This window comes from Octopus sinensis, linkage group LG8 (genome assembly GCF_006345805.1).
Source record: "Octopus sinensis linkage group LG8, ASM634580v1, whole genome shotgun sequence".
NCBI classification, from domain to species: Eukaryota; Metazoa; Mollusca; class Cephalopoda; order Octopoda; family Octopodidae; genus Octopus; species Octopus sinensis.
In genome coordinates, this window is record NC_043004.1 from 63,095,342 (window position 1) to 63,113,821 (window position 18,480).

Here is an 18,480-nt window from a genome sequence, read left to right on the forward strand (position 1 = left end):
ATTTACAGTCTTATCACAGAATTTTAAAAAAGTTTTAATAGCATCACAGAGAAGGTGACCTAATCCATAGTGCACATTTGAATTTCCAGAGATATGAGGAGGGATTACATACTCACAGACGACAAATTTATCCATTGTTAATCACAACGAGGTGGGTCTCAATTCCTGCTTATTAGCATTACAGAGAGGGTGAATTAATTCTTTGTATAGATGCACAATTTCCAATGGTGTAGATGTAAATTTCCAGAGAAATGAAGAGGAATTTCATATTCACAGGCGATAAATTTATCAATGGTTGAACACAATGAGGTAGGTATCAATTCTTGTTATATGATTAGGTATTTGCCACATTAATCACATTACTGCTATTTACAAGAGGCTGTAGCTATTTAACTTTTTCCTTTCAACTGTGCGATACAATCGGATATACAGAACAAATTCAAAGTAATTCTGGAAAAAAATTTCCCTATCTCTCATAGATATCATAGAATTATTTCTAGGAAAACAGTTAGGATTTCTTATTCAACCCTCCCAAATATGTCCACTTTAATAGCTAAGATTAATAATAACAACATTAAACTAGCCAGGAAAGATAGAAATAAAAATAATAATATCAGCATGAATACCAATAGCAATTATAATAATACTACCAACAATAAAAACAGCAATAGTAACTATCAAAACATAGGTGAAATTAGTAACCACAGAAGGACTAATAACATTAACATTAATAGTAATAATAACAATGCCGATATTAATAGAAGTAATAATGTTAATAATAGAAAAAATAGAAATAAAGCTAATGGAGAAAATAAGGAGAATGAAAATATCAGTGATATCTATAACAACAATATGCAGTCGGATAAAAAGACTAACAATAATAGTAACATTACCAATAATATAAGAAATCATGGTAGGACTTTAGACCTAAATGATGAAACAGAAGGATCAATAAATAATAGCAATACTTTAGCTATCAGCACCAACTATAGAAATATTAATAACAATAAGGACAATTATACTCATGATAATCAAAATAATAGGAACCTAAGACATCTACCCAAGAATAATCCAAAACCTGAAGTTGTTCCTCCTGTGTGTAAGTGTAGAATAAAATCAAAATGCCCGGCACCTGGTCTATGCGGGGAAAATAATGTAATCTATAAATGTACCATATCCACGGAGAATAACAAATATTTTTACATTGGATGTACAATTAATTTTCTAGCCAGAGTTAGAAATCACATCTCGTCTTTTAAATTACGTCATAAAGCTGGTACCACCACACTTTCAAGCAAAATCTGGGAACTCAAAAATAATAATAATAATTATAACCTTAATTGGGAAATAGTTAGGAGAGCAATTCCGTATAAAAATAGTAGGGTTGGTTGCCAACTATGCTCCATGGAGACGTATGAAATTCTAAAGCATAGAAAACATAGAAACTTATTGAATAACCATATCGAACTAGGTCAAGTTTGTGTCCACGCTAAATTGAAGACTTTAAAATATTTTAAATGATTAGAATATTCGTAACTAGATAGATAGAAAGATAGATATAACTTGATTTTTACTAGTATAGCACTGCTTTAAGTAGATAACTAAGAGTTCTCACGCTACAGTTATCTTTTTCCTGATATCTGCATCAGTTTTTTGAGAACAGGGAAATGAATAGTACTTATACGCTGCTTAATTGAGGCTTTATTTAATTTCAAACTCATAATTTTAAATCTTAATTTTAAATCTTAATTGTAATTTTTAATTTTAATTCTTAACTTAATCTAATTTAAGTAGCATAACTTTAATAAAATAAAATGAGTTACTAAAGCCCCATAATTCTATTTCAAAATTAAATAAATAAGGCTACTCCCTCGGTGATAATATGATTATCTTCATTATGATAGACAATTCCCTAACACCTTGTAAATGATCTTCTAAGATTTGACCTGCAGTCCGTCAATGTATGAATAATAACGGCAACTCCTTAAGACATTAAAATGAATAAATGAAATAAATAAATTTTAATGACTTTTTGATAAGATTATACTTAGATTTTCCTAATGTATTTTCTTTTGATTTTAGCCTCTGACTCCTAAACCCCTGACCGTGTTATCTCTTTAGATTCTCTTTAAATTCATAGCTGATTTCAACAGCAATAAATTAGCTGTTTTACTGGTCAAAGAATAATATTCTCCTCTAGTTCCTAGATGCCTGTAAATTAAAACCAGACTTGCCGTCTACTAATTCTTCTGTATAACTAGAACCCTATTTTTTTCTTTTTCTTTTTTTTCCCTTCTTTCCCTATTTCTTTCTCTTTTCTCTTTTTTCTTTTTCTTCTTCTTATTCTCTCTTTCCTTTTCTCTTCTCTTTTAGTCCCCCCCCTTTTTGCTCCCTCCTCCTTTATTTTCTCTCTTTTCTTCTCTTCCCTCCCCTTTTCTGTTCTTTGCATCTCTAGAAAGCCCTTTAGCCTTTAAAAGTTAAATAGCTACAGCCTCTTGTAAATAGCAGTAATGTGATTAATGTGGCAAATACCTAATCATATAACAAGAATTGATACCTACCTCATTGTGTTCAACCATTGATAAATTTATCGCCTGTGAATATGAAATTCCTCTTCATTTCTCTGGAAATTTACATCTACACCATTGGAAATTGTGCATCTATACAAAGGATTAATTCACCCTCTCTGTAATGCTAATAAGCAGGAATTGAGACCCACCTCGTTGTGATTAACAATGGATAAATTTGTCGTCTGTGAGTATGTAATCCCTCCTCATATCTCTGGAAATTCATATGTGCACTATGGATTAGGTCACCTTCTCTGTGATGCTATTAAAACTTTTTTAAAATTCTGTGATAAGACTGTAAATCATCTTTAAAGAACTTTAATGAACTTTGGAAATCTGTTTATGTTACTTAATTATCTACATTACTTCATGAGTATAGCCTCAACCACTAGGATGTCTAGAGAACTCACATGTATTTTAGCTGATGAGTACGGGACACGTTTATATGCTGTAATTTTTGCAACATTTAATAAAGCCTGTCCTTGTATGAAACGATTGTACTAAAAACCTATCCATTCTTGTTGCTTCTTTCTCGCTTATAATCACCCCACATTACTGTATTGTTAAAACAGTATAGTTTTTTTTGGTGCATCTAAGTTAGGTACCATATTCAAGTAAATTCATTTAAATTAACTTGAATCTTTATTGCTTTTTGTATATATATATATATATATATATATATGTATATATATATATATATATATGTATATATATATATATATATATATATATATATATATATATATATATATAAAATATAATTCGAGACAAAACCACTACTTTGCAAAACAAACAAGGAAAGACTTAATCAATACATAAAAATACATAAATATTTCTTTATATTAAAAAATAAAAAAAAATAAAAATTATGTATTGATTAAGTCTTTCCTTGTTTGTTTTGCAAAGTAGTGGTTTTGTCTCGAATTATATTATATAATATTTTACTATAAAATTGGATTTAATCCTAAATCTGATTTTTCCCTGTAAATTTGGATTTATTCCCTAATATTTATTATATATATATATATATATATATTTATATATATATAAATATATATATATATGTGTGTGTGTGTGTGTATGTATATATGTATGTGTGTGTGTGTATGTGTGTGTGTGTTTGTGTGTGTGTGTGTGTGTACATAGGGTGTTCAAAGAGTCACCTCGCATTAAGTATTTTACTGCAAAATACATACCTGTAATATGGTATGAGACTACAAAAGTATATATTAGACTTAATGTGTTGGAAGTGTCGTCCTTAATTTTCAATACATAAAATGTTATGTCTTTTATACTGCTGTGTGAGCACTCCTAGGCTGAATTCACTGCCGATAGACCTTTTGGACACCCTGTATATCCACCTGTACGTATAAGTCTGGTATATATTATAGAATAGACACTAGACTTTAAATATAAGTACTGGTATTCTAATCCAGACTTTTATCTATTTTGAAAAAAAACTTAAGTTTATGCATGTCTTCTTAAAAAGAAAGAAATAATCGGATGTCATTTGTTTTTAGTTAAACCGCGTAGGGTTTTCATTTAAATGCTTCATGTAACATCATCTCATATACACATAATTTATTTTGGCCTTGACAAATTAAAATTTTTTATCTTCTCATTTGCAGGGTTCATAAAATATTACAGAATTCTGAATGGTTTGCAAAGGCGTTTCAGTGTCCCAAAGGTGCCAGCATGAACCCACAGCCTAAAGTCGAATTATGAATGTGATACGAAAAACAATATTTTATGACTTGCTTTGAACAAGAGATTATTTAACAAATCTACTACACCAAAGTAATGATAAAAACACCGGGCAACGTTACAGTGGGTACCTTTTACAAATGCGTCAACTAAATATTTAAAATATGGTTTAAAAGCTGGATGCCTAAAGAATACTGAGGGACAATAACAACAGCATTATATGCATAATAAGCGTTTGAATGTTGTGGAAAGAGAAACTCATCCTAGCTGGAGGAGTGACAGAACGACAAATGAGGAATCACGCTTGAAGTTTTCAAGTATGAATTGTTGATTGTGCGTGAAAGGGAAGAATGTTTGCTGCCAGATACTTTAGTCATTCACAGTTGACATTTTTATTTTTGGTTAATGAACAACTCACATTTGCTTCCCCGTCTCCTAGCTATGATGCTTAATTTTCCCGCCCTTAACTATGATGCTTAATTTTATATGGGGGTTGTTTACAATCATTTCTTCAAATGCCCATAACATACTAAATAAAGATGTATTCTCTGAATAAACTTATAGAATAGGCATCATTGTAAAAAAGTAATGACTTCCTTACTTTTATTTGAAAGGGCAATATCAGTATTATAAGTAAAAACACACATCTTTATCAGTATTATAAGTTAAAACACACATGATTTTTATGCAACATAGTATGGACACATAAAGAGAGGAAGCTTATCGAACCCTCATATAAGCATCAAACTAAAGCCTGCTAACATAGAGGGAACGGCTAGCAATTGCGAGCTCTGCTTTACTGAAAAGCTAATTATCATAATATCAACAGTGGTTATCTTGAATATCACGTAGGACACCTTCTCTTTTGGAAAGCACGATATATATTTTGTCATATTTACTTCGACTTTCAACTTTTCTACCCTCCAACTTGAATAACTTGCGTGGTGAGGCGTAAAGCCAAACTCTTGTTATAATTATGTACATAATTATAAGATATTATAAAACGTGCCCATAATATGTATATATTTATAAAATGTACACACGTTTTTTTTTTTTTCCACCCCGACCACCTAGTAAAATTATTAGTGATTTTATTCTATATTTGATATATATACATACATATATATACATATATATATATATATATATATATATATATATATATATATATATATATATATATATATATATATATATATATATATATATATATATATATATATATATATATATATACAATAATATGTTACATTACTCGATAGTCAAGATAAAACTCTGAGTTTCAGATGCCGAAGTGGGAATCCACGATATCTCTTCGGTTATCTGGCTATTTGAAAACGCTATGATAGCGTTTTCAAATAGCCAGATAACCGAAGAGATGTCGTGGATTCCCACTTCGGCATCTGAAACTCAGAGTTTTATCTTGACTATCGATTAATGTAGCATATTATTGTATAGATAAATTTCCTCTATTTACATAATATTGAGGTCTCTTTCTTTCTTTTGTTATCTTACCGTTTTACCAATATATATATATATATAAATATATATATATATATATATATATATATATATATATATATATATATATATACAGAGAGAGAGACAGACAGACAGACATACAGATCAATGAGAGATTGATAGATTGATATATATATACATATATATATATATATATATATATATATATATATACATATATATACATACACTCACATATATTTGTATATCCATACATACACGCACACACAAACACACACACCCATATACAAATATGTATGTATAGTTACATATACATGTACTTTTTTATTTTACGTACTAGATTTCAGTTATATCGTTTACCTGAGTACAAATTTCGACAATGTAGACATTGCTTTTCATCCATCAGGGCCAGTAGAATAATACCAGTTGAGCAGTGTGATTCATGTTATAGACTAGCCTCAAACTGAAAATTTCAGGCATTCTGCCTAATATAGAAGGGTTTAGTTGAGATAGAGAACGTGGTGAAGTGGCAGTATCGTTAGCACGCTGGAGAAAGATTCCTCACAGTATTTGTTCCAGCCGTACATTCTGAGATGATTTTCCCCCGATGTCGATTGTCCCTTTTATTATTTCAGGGTCATCAAAATAAATGCCAGTTAAGCACAGTTAAGCACTTCTCAACAATGTTAGGCTTGTGTCTGTAGTAGAAACACTCATTTTAGAGAGGAAAAGTGGTGAGCTAACATACTTATTATGACGATAATCTAATGCCCATACCAAGTAATTGGGTCGATGTAATCGGCTTACACTCTCTCCTCAGAAATGCCGTCCTTCAGACTTTGAAAAAAAAAATTAATAATACATTTCACTCATTCGCACGAGTCGATGTTGTAGCCGAAGTATTCTGAAATAGAGCAGGTATACATCTATACACAGGAAACGAAGTTCAAGACCATGTTTGCAAATTTGATTTTGTCAAGTTTGAAGTTCAGTACGAAATTGCTATTAAGCGGCAAGGGGCACGAAGTAATTCGTAGGAGACACGTACTAAGGAATATATATTTCTTGCTTATGTCATTTGTTGAAAGATCATCAAGTGATACACTGCACAAATAAACTGTTCAGCCGCATTTCTAAGTTAAGGTATAAACTTCGTTTCATTCGTCATCCTTATTTATGAAATTCTGTGTAAGTAATTGCTTTATTTCTATGACCCAACACACTGTTCACCTAATATTTAATTGATTCTAAAAAGAGGACACACGAGTGAATGTCTGCGAAAATGAAACAATTGAAGAAGTAGTTGAATATTATGGTTTATTTATTTATAACTATACGTAATATATATTCCAGTGTATCGATATTTCGATGTACTCAGTTTATATTACAATTTAATATTTTATTATGAGATTGAATATAACAGTAATTCGAGATAAAATAAAACAGTTTTAATGTCCTTTGTTAGGAACTCCATATTTTTAGTGACTGCGATATTATAAGTTCATTTATTCTTATTAATTGTTTTTGTTATTTTTGTATTCTTTCTAAACATATAACCTAATTGTCTGAAATAATTGAAATTTACACACAACAATGTAAATTGTAATACATTTTGACTCAACAAAGTAAAATGTTTCTTATTTTTAATCTTAATAAATTCTCAAATATTTTTCTACAATTGTCTTTAAAATCAATTTAGTAGTGTTGAATACATAATCATTTAAACACACACACGCGCGCGCGCGCATATTTTTACCTTTTTTACTCGTTTCAGGCATGCAACTGGATCCGTGCTGGTGCATCACCGAGGAATATACATCCGAAATATGAGAAAAAGTATTAAACATTCCAAAGAGTTCTAGTATGACTTAACAATTAAAAAGAGTTAGATTACCTCATGAATTTCAAAGTGAAACCCAGTAACTTCTATCGACTTTCTAAACTCCACACATCCAAACAGAACATCTACAGCTTAGAAGCCCTCCATATTCCATATATAAATATTCTCAAACAAATTTATCTCGAATTGCATCTGATTGCTGTTGAACCAACACCCAGCCCACAAGTTTAAGCAAATTACTTGACAAATTTTAAAACATTTATTCAGATTAGTTCCCAGTTTCATCAGAGATTACATGGACTTCTTAAATCATATACAGAACGGGTAGATAAAGAGATAGTACTAGTTAGCTTTCGTGTAGCTAGTTTCTACAAAATTCCTCATATATATACAGATTAGAAGCAGTAGATTTTTCAATAAACATACACCTACAGATAAAGAAGGATAGATTCCCAAAATAATTTGTATTTGAAGATTTACAGATACAACTAGAAAACAACTACTTCGCCTTTGATACTCAATATTATGTACAAATACAAGACACTACAATCGAGACGAAAGTCGCACCAACATTTACCACACTTGTAATGGGATACTTTGAAGAAAAATCTACACACTATCTAGAACTCCTTTTGAGTGCCATTTCAAACCTACCTTAGAAGATTGCTTCATATTTTGAAACCGAATTAAGGCGGACCTTAATAAATTTCTTAAATTAATAAATAACATTCGTCTCTCAACAACACAATTAACTATGGAAATAAATGAAAATGAACTCCCCTCTCTGGGTATTCTGATTATTAAATGAAATGAGACAGTTACACTTGACCTCTAGTGCAAAAACTTAGACACACACCAATATTTAGGTGTTAGATATTTCCACCCTTCCCGTAGAAAGAGGAACATACAATTTGAGCATATGCAATATGCATATCTCAATAGTCACAATACTATCAGACGAGAGAAACTACCAGCAGAACAATATATTCCTTCAGAAACTAAAACACCTCAACAAGTTAATTCAACATTCCATAACAAAAGCAAACACAGTCCTGATTTCTACCTTGCGGATAAACACACAGGCTACGCGAGAAAACAAAAATAACAATACAAATATTCTTTTTGTAATCACCCATAGCCATAGAAAATACAACATCCTGCACTCAGCTGAATGATACCTTCCAATTCTACCCCAATCTTCAAATCCCCAACGAATGATTTAAAAAAAAAGCTCACAAATTATTCGAAGTCAGCAACCTAACCTCAAAATACTCCAAACAGAAGCAAAATCCATATTTAAAAGAGAATTGATACACGGAACTAACTATGGCGACCCAGGTTGTAGATTATATGAATTATTTGAGCAAAGGAGTGGCTGTGTGGTAAGTAGCTTGCTAACCAACCACATGGTTCCGGGTTCTGTCCCACTGCGCGGCATCTTGGGCAAGTGTCTTCTGCTATAGCCCCGGGCCGACCAATGCCTTGTGAGTGGATTTGGTAGACGGAAACTGAAAGAAGCCCGTCGTATATATATATATATGTGTGCGTGTTTGTGTGTCTGTGTCTGTCCCCCTAGCATTGCTTGACAACCGATGCTGGTATGTTTATGTCCCCGTTACTTAGCGGTTCGGCAAAAGAGACCGATAGAATAAGTACTGGGCTTACAAAAGAATAAGTCCCGGGGTCGAGTTGCTCGATTAAAGGCGGTGCTCCAGCATGGCCGCAGTCAAAAGACTGAAACAAGTAAAAGAGTAAAGAGAGATTAAAGGACAAACAAAAGATTCAAGAATGGGAAGGAATTAAAAGTGGATGCAAACATGAATTGCAAAAGCTCACAATGCAATGAAAACTACATTGAGGAGACAGGAGGGAAACTGAGCAGTTATGTAAATGTGCATAAAAAACATATTAAGGATTCATCTCTCAGTAGTGTCCGCTGCAGGGAACATTTAGATATCTACACAAATGGAAGATTTGAAATATTCCCATTTTACAAAATAAACGATGAAAATGTTCGACTAAGAAAGGCAAACGAAGAATATTTATAAGAATTCTAGATCCCAAATTAAACCGAAAATAGCCAACACTCCATATAATAACAATGGTAACAGAAAATTTATGACTAAATATGAAAGACAAAGGAAGACTAATTCATGAAATCGTAAGTTACAAAGAATAATTCATAAAGATGTAACCCTAAGTCCGAAAATAAACTGGAAACAAATTTAATCGAATTTGTGAGAAACCCATCTTATACGCACACGTAGAGACTCACACATATCATGTGTACTTTTTGTATGTGTCTGTTAGTATGTATGCCTACATATCTGCACGGCTGTGCTTCTTTTTATTTTAGCTTTATTTTAGTGTGGTAAATGTTGGTGTCGGGTTCTGTACCGTTTTGAGAGAGGGATCGATGGGAAAAGTTACAAATACAAAGGTTATTATGGAGTTCGGAACTTATAAGAAAAGGTCATAAAAATGTGTATATGAATATTTAAATGGCCTTTCGCGAATAGATTATTCAATCAAATAACTTAAAGTAGGAAAATATAAAAGAATAACAAATAGAAACTTCTAAACACATGTAGCGAGCATTGATTTGCGAAGCATGTACACTTAATATGTACATCCTTATATGAGTATAATGTCATTCTCCCTATATTTCATAATCTTCTGAACATTTCGAAGGGTATATATACGTATAAGAGTGCAAAACCTCTGCTTATATATACACACAACCATATTCACGCAAGCCTATAACAGATGTACAATGGTTTTCAACAACCTACAGGCTTCTCTTATTCAATATTTTTATTAGTTATCCCACAGATTGCTTTTACGTCGTTGATTCATTTTAGAATCTTTCTGACAACCGAATGCTTCGGAAAAATCTTTCGAATTCTGCAGAGGAATTTGAACCCTGGAATGAATAAAGAATATAAAATTAGAAAATATTTTAGAACATAGAAAATGAAAATATACTGCGTTCACGCTCGTAAAGGAATAATAGTGATGATATCTTTTTAAGGGACACGAGTAATTCCGTTTAGAATATTTTAACCATAATTAACAGCAGCTTTAAAATGATCTAAAACAATGCAATCATCTTGTCAGGGTGAAAAAACATCAATAAGTCATTTTAACAGAATGTGATTATCGCTGTTATTCATATAAGCGGTAGTTTTTTATTGATGTATTTTGTTTCTTTTTTACACTGATGAGATGATTGCATTGTTTACATCATTTTATTCATCAACATGTAAAAGAAATACATATATAAGCACGGAAGGTAAAAAATATATATGCACATATAAAAATACAAAAGGTATAGAAGGGCCTGTCAAGAAAAAAGTATATAGAAATCGAATAAACTGGGTGATGAAAATGAATTGCTAAAAATTATCAATCAGTTAAAAAATGTGGCCCTCGATTAAAAATATATCAACATAGTTCGTTTTTTTCTTTAAAGGAATCATATATAGAAGTGCCCGACGAATGGGAGCTTGAAACTCGGTGTAAGAGTTTTGCAGCTTTATAAAAAGAAGACCATATATATATGTATATATATGTATAGAAATTAAATATGAAATATAAATTACAAAGTGGGGCAAGAACGCAAAAACCAACGTACACCTATCTCCTATATATATATATTAATCAAAATAAAAACATGATGCCAAGGATTCATGTTTTTATTTTGTTTTTATTTTGATTAATTTACTCCACCACCTACACCTTTGATTAATTTACTCCACCACCTACACCTTTGATTAATTTACTCCACCACCTACACCTTTGATTAATTTACTCCACCACCTACACCTTTGATTAATTTACTCCACCACCTACACCTTTGATTAATTTACTCCACCACCTACACCTTTGATTAATTTACTCCACCACCTACACCACCAAACGGTATATACAGGTGCTTGCAATTATCAAGTACTCACCCTGAATTTCTCTCTCTCTCTCTCTCTATATATATATATATATATATGAATGTATGTATATTAGAGAGAGAGATAGAGAAACAGACAAAGAGAAAAAGAATGAGAGCGCAAAAAATCTAGATCTTCAATGGTTCCACACACGAACAAAGCATTTAAATGACAAGTAGAAAGTATTTGAAATGAATTCCATTTACCTTGCTTCCATCGGAGTGTGTACAGCATGAAGTAAGTAATATTCTTTTTCTTCAGGATTTTCAGTTGAACATCGCGACTACAAAAATTAAAATAGTGAAAAGCAAAAGATCGTGAAAGTGATTAATCCAATATGGTTGTTGCAAGAACCTAACATACGGCCACTCTAGACTGCAATATCTTATTAGTCCAGTTATATCAGTGGAGAAAGACGTGAAATTTTTGATTAGCCGAAAATGGTCTTACGTTCACACATTCACATACACAAATTCAGTTCATCGTATCAGCTGGGACCTTCGTCCTCGTAACCGAGGGAGTAGTCTTAAGATATATATATATATATATATATATATATAGACACTCACACACACACACACACACACACATATATATATATATATATATATATTAATCAATATAAGCTTAGAAAAAGATTGAAGAAAAATTTTTCGCCACCAGCGGTCTAGTGAGAAAGAAAAATAGTCACACACTATATATATATAATTTCAACAATATTAAGCAATGGCCCTGATACGCCATTCGACCCACTAGAAAGAGCAGCCAAACTCAAACCGCTAAATAGTTGTAATTCTGAAATCAAAGGAGAAATAAAAACATTTACCCTTTCTAGTGGGTCGAATGGCCTATCAGGGCCATTCCTTAATATTGTTGAAATTATATATATATAGTCTGTGACTATTTTTCTTTCTCACTAGACCCCTGGTGGCGAAATATTTGTCTTGAATTTTTTGTTGCCCTTATATTGATGAATTAATGATGTTTTGGCTAATTTTGAAATTATACCAGCAGTTTATATTTGCTACTGAGAAGATGGCGTGGTGACGGTGGACTTTGAAAATTTAGAGTATATAGACTCGACGCGTCACTGGTGTCGCCTCGTGGATATATATTTTCCTTGGCTTCTTTGCTGACGAGAAAGGCCAGATGTAAACAAATTTAATTTAAATTAAGTAAATTGGTTTACCAAAGTGTCGAAACTATGCATAGTCCAAAGATGATAAGGGTAAATGTTTTTATTTCTCCTTTGATTTCAGAATTACAACTATTTAGCGGTTTGAGTTTGGCTGCTCTTTCTAGTGGGTCGAATGGCCTATCAGGGCCATTCCTTAATATTGTTGAAATATATATATATATATATACATATACATACATATATACGTATATGAATGTATATATATCTATATCTATGTTGAAGTATTCTTGAGCATACCTAAAGTCTGTAGTTCTAAACGTTTTTGCTTCAAACGAATGCTATTTGTGAAAACATTATCAGTGACCGTTAGCTGAAATATAAATATTTATTCATGTTTAGCAAAATTAATATAAACTATAAAGCAGCAGGAGCTGTTAAGCAAATTTAAGAATGCGCGGCATTTAATTCAAGAATATTTATTCGTATTTAAGCTGTTACAGAAAGGATATACGTATTCCACCATTTAAATAAATGAAGCTTCACATTGAATGTTTTTCTCAATTTTCAAAAATCACGAAACACATATATGGACATTTTATATAATTTATAAACTATATACAGATTCCTCCTCTAGGAGTAATCAGAATATTTTCAACGCTTTATATATAAATAACAACTATAAATTTTAGATTCTTATGAAACATCAGAGAGAATGACCAAATTTTATAAAGGAAATATTCGGCGCATATTTTCTATAGTGAAAAATATACGAGGAAATAAAAAAAAATTATATTTGCATAATTTCTAATGAAGTCATCTTTCTTATCATCTGAAAGTTGTGAACCTATAACGATTCTCCTGCTCAGTTTCCGAAAAATGAAATTTCACACAAATTATTATGCGGCGAGAAAATATATAAGAGAACGAAAGAAAAAGAAAAAATACATACACACACATATACATACATTGTCGGAAAAATTTGCATAAAGGCATGCAAGAATGCATTACCTGATGCATAATATTTGTCAGCGTTTAAGTAACGTTCGTTTGTGTGTATGGATGTATACATCTATATTGGCACTCCATTTGTTACAACGATAACGGTCCCAGTTGATCCGATCAACGTAACGGCCCGCTCCTGAAATTAACGTGCAAGTGGCTGAGTACTCCACAGACACGCTTACTCCTAAAGAAGTTTCGGCGTAACATAGAATGTGACGAGGCCGGTCCTTTGACATACAGGGTGACCCCTTTGATATATAGTTACAGCTCATTTTTGCCCGCTGAATGGACCGCAGCAACGCGCCACCGGGAATCGAACTGTCGACAATAGAATCGTGTGATGATTACCCTAGCCACTAAACCACGTGCCTTCCCATACCTCTATATCCCTACATATAAGTTTTTGTTGCAGTACATATGTATTCATGTATATATATATATATATATATATATATATATACACGCTGTTAGACACACGTATATGCATGTATCTTTGTGTATATATATATATTGGTGTGCCTCTGCATTGCGCTTATAACACCCGTATGTAAGTATACGTCTCTGTTTTCGTATATCTTCCACCATCACATTTCACGTTTTTTTCCATGTCTTTCATCTAGCTGTTCACGAAGAGAGGACCGAAAGCATAAGGAAATGATTTAACACTAACTAATTGGTTCAATTAATTAGGCAGTACCCTGATTATCCTCAGCATCCCTGCAGTTCAATGACTGAAAGTAGTAAACATAAATGATCAATATCTATTTCATTGTATGTACATTTTATGTACATTTATGTATACAAAATTCACGCGTATATATATTTATGGAATTAAACTGGATATGTATATATGCATATGCACATCTATCTATCTATCTATCAATATATCTACATATCTATCTATCTCTCAATCTATATGTATGTGTGTGTGATTGTGAGTGAGAGAGAGAGAGAGAAGAGAAAGAGAGAGAGGGGAGGATTGGCCTAGTGGCTAGAATCTTGAATCCCGGGGTTACAAGACCGGTGTTTCCATTCCCAGGTTGGATGTTGCACTATATTCTGATGCTAAATATTTAATTTGACGGTGCTCCAGCCAGACGCGTGGTGCACCGCACACCTGTATAGACAGCAACGATTTGATGGAAGGAGTAACGTAATGTACAGCACACAGCAGTGCTCCACAGGCAACTCATTTGTGCAACTCGTTCGGCAAACACTAAACACTGATACGTTTTCTTCGACGGCAGAGTCCTTTGCACACACACACATACACACACACACTTACACACACACTCACACACACACACATACACACACACACACAAACACATATATATATATATATATATACGCTTATGTATGTATGTATGTATGTATAAACGCATGCACAGCATATATATACATATATATATAAAACAATACTGGGAGGATAAGAAACGGAACGAAGCGACGAATCGAAACGAACCCGACGCGAAGCGCTGTCAGACAATAGTGTAATAAATAAAATATATGCATACATACAAACATATATGTATGTAGCTACATCTACATGTATATATACATGCATATATAAATATATATACGTGAGTACAGGACACCACAACTAGACGTAGAACTCAACGAGAAACGAAAACGGAAAAGCCAATTTTTTACAACAGAAAAACAGAGTACAGGACATGCTACACAAGGAAAAACCCCCAATCATCAGCTGTCACTAGTAGACTCAAGCGTGTTTCGAAGGCAAGACAGGACACGACTCGTCAAAACTAGGCCTTCCTGCGAAAGAATTAAAATAAAATTACCTCGCAGAGGTGTAAAACAAGCACGAAAAATGTAACACAAACAGGACGTAACAATAAAACTGCACAATAAAATACAAGATAAAAATACATGTACAAGAAAATACAAAACGAGAAATAAAAAGAAAATACAATACGAGAAATCAAGATAAACAAGAAAACAAACGAGAAAAACAAACGAAATACATACATATATACATATAATTTTCACATACGTATATATGGTTGCGTGTATAATGTACATATATTTTCAAACATATTTTGTTACTCTCCATTTAACATCGATATTAATGATATTCTTTTTAAGAAATTGATTCATTTTTGTACACATTCCTCTTGTCATTGAAAAGTTCATTGTGGAAAAATGAAATTGTGGTAGTGAAAGAAACTGACATTTAATACTTCTTACCTCTATGTTGTCGATTCCCATCTGACGAGTTTCTGTGTACAGCCACTTTATTTCCGATAACATTTTCCTCATAGCTTTCATAAGATATCTCGTAATACTATATGACTGAAGAACGAGATAATTTCAAAGTGTATACGACTATGGTACTTTAAGATGAAACTTTTATTATGAATATACTCAGGACTGATTAAAATCAAGTTAAAATCAAGTTAACTCGCTATTGAATTGACACATGTTTCCTGCATGTTGTAACTCTTTGTTTGATGCATTTTCCTCAAATGACATATTTCAGTTACTCTATACTACAAATCTGTTTTGTCCTCTAAAATTTACGTTTGCCGTATTTGTAGAGCTATAGTGATATCTAAAACTTCCAGCAGGGAGATTAGGTTAAAAATTCATGCCTGTGTGGTACAAAGATTGCTACCGAATCACATCATTCTGAGTTCATTCCCCCACCGCTTGCACTTTGAGCAGGTGACAACTACGGTGAACTTGGTCCGAATAAAGCCTTGTGTGTGGATTAGGTGAACGGAAACTGAAATAAGCATGCCGTAGCCGCATATAAATATATATATATATATATATATATATATATATATATATATACAAATTGAGATAGGGGTTGTAAATGCAAGTCTCCATGGGATAACATATATCCAATATACTGCTAGTGAAGTACCCAACAAAGTTAATACATAAATGTTAAGGATTGCGATGCAATCAATTCATTTACTGAATTATATGGGCAAAGGTAAAATGATTTACCACAAATTACTAATACAAGATAAGAAAATGGAGAAATACATCTAAATCAAATATCAATTATCATATATATATATATATATATATATATATACATACATACATACATACATACATACATACATACATACATACATACATACATACATATATATGTATGTATGTATTTATGTATAGGCGAATGAATGACAAATGTTACACAAGATATTCGCCGGAACAAAATGTAGAATTAAGTATATAAAGTATTCATTCAAATTTCTATCGTTGCTGTTGACGTTTACGTGATAAAATCTTTTTTACTTTACTCAATAGGTTTACTAGAGGAACCAACAACTGAATCCACAGTCGAACCAGTTAAAATTGTCCAAAAGCTATACAGTTCTTGTAATAGGCAAATGTTTGTCTTTCGCATTTTTCCAAAATGATTTACTAAACGTGATATATACAAGATGATTAAACTGCTTATACAGTATAAGAAATATCAAATATTATTTGGACTAAAACAAATGAAAATAAATTATTAAACAATAATTGACTACCGAAATCATTGACATCAGCTGCATCATACATTGTTTAAAATAGTGCTACATCTCAGCCTGTGCGTGAGCAAGTAGGTTTTTGTAATTGTCCTCTTTTTTTGACTCTAGAAATTAAGTCTAATAGTTGCTACATTGCATGACAGAATCTGCATAGTTAAAAACTGCCTGTCCTGACGGTAAGCGAAAAATATCAACTATCATGATTTATTTATTGCACATGTGAGACTTTACTACTGCTCCGTTTTATCACATTACATCGATTTCCTAATATGTATCATTCCTATACTAGCAACGGCCTATCAATGTATTGCTGCATCCCTCCAGTTAGCTAGAAAATGTTTATAAACCCAGGTAAGATTTGAAACATCTCTCAGTACATAAAACCTAGCGGAACATTGGATGTTGATGCAATTGATGTAGTGTAACATAAGACAAAACGGTCGCAATCGGTAGATCATTCAGGTTTAGGTTTGTATCACACGCCGACATTTCCGTATTCTCTCATAAGGGACAATAGCAGGATGGATTTTAAATCTCTGAGCGAGTATTAAGTAGTAACCGTACTACAGATTATAATACATTTGCCAACTTAAATTGTCAATCCTGATTAAGACGATGTTACTACCATTTTAACCCCAGGTAACTAGCTGGTAATGATGTTTTCGTTCTTTGTCAGTAGCGACATTTAGAAATTTAAACATGTACACGATACAAATCTCGTTTGAAGTAGCATCCTTTGAATGTAATGGACTTGATGTTGAGCTAAATCCCCTTCCTGAAGGCCACAAGAAAGACTTCCAAATTGAAGGTTTCCAAGACACTTGTCGCCACCTTCTGCATCATTCATACGAGTGTCCCCCTTCTTCTCCTTCATCTTATGAAACAACCAAATATCACAGAGAGTAAGGTTTCTACTGTATGGATAGTAAAAGACAGTTTTGATGGACATCTACGTCAAGCAGTTGATTACTAAAATGTTCGTCACCAAGCGCTCTAAGAAGACATTTAACGAATGTTCATGTATTCGTGAAGGATTGTGTACAGTGACCACACTAAATCATAACTGTAAGCTTACTGCCTTTATAAACACTCATCAGACTTTAACCATAATTTTGAGAGAATTTTCAACAAGCTCTGATGTTAGAACTCAAACTCTCGTCGCCGTTTCTCACCTCATCTTTACCGTCCTTGAACGTTTTGTGCTAGCGGAAATATCTGTAGCATTTCATTAGTTTCTGTAACATTTTTGACAAACTTAACCCCAAAAATTTATTGCTTCGTAATCTTCATT

At 32.3% G+C, this 18,480-nt stretch overlaps 2 protein-coding genes and 1 long non-coding RNA gene across 7 annotated transcripts in view; 2 read left to right on the forward strand and 1 right to left on the reverse strand.

The window, feature by feature from the left end:
- The window catches only part of LOC115215142 (membrane metallo-endopeptidase-like 1), an 86,818-nt gene extending 82,089 nt beyond the window's left edge, over nt 1-4,729 (forward strand). For both annotated transcript variants that reach the window (XM_036505430.1, XM_036505431.1), the window contains one exon: nt 4,196-4,729. In XM_036505430.1, coding sequence (XP_036361323.1) covers nt 4,196-4,292 — 97 coding nt within the window. In that variant the 3' untranslated portion in view covers nt 4,293-4,729. The remainder of the gene's footprint in view (nt 1-4,195) is intronic.
- A 1,250-nt stretch (nt 4,730-5,979) lies between these two features.
- Nucleotides 5,980-7,629, forward strand: LOC118764563. The gene is made up of 2 exons (XR_005000384.1): nt 5,980-6,251; nt 6,842-7,629. It is a non-coding gene; the product is annotated as an uncharacterized LOC118764563 (long non-coding RNA).
- Nucleotides 7,630-9,238: 1,609 nt separating this feature from the next.
- The window catches only part of LOC115215172, a 36,308-nt gene continuing 27,066 nt past the window's right edge, over nt 9,239-18,480 (reverse strand). For 3 of the 4 annotated variants that reach the window (XM_029784352.2, XM_029784354.2, XM_036505434.1), the window contains 3 exons: nt 15,886-15,990; nt 11,744-11,820; nt 9,239-10,516 (listed from right to left, as the gene is read on the reverse strand). In XM_029784352.2, the coding sequence (XP_029640212.1) occupies nt 10,411-10,516; nt 11,744-11,820; nt 15,886-15,990 (288 nt within the window). In that variant the 3' untranslated portion in view covers nt 9,239-10,410. Of the gene's footprint in view, nt 10,517-11,743; nt 11,821-12,972; nt 13,046-15,885; nt 15,991-18,480 lie in introns of all 4 variants that reach the window. The other variant, XM_036505433.1, reaches the window with a different exon arrangement.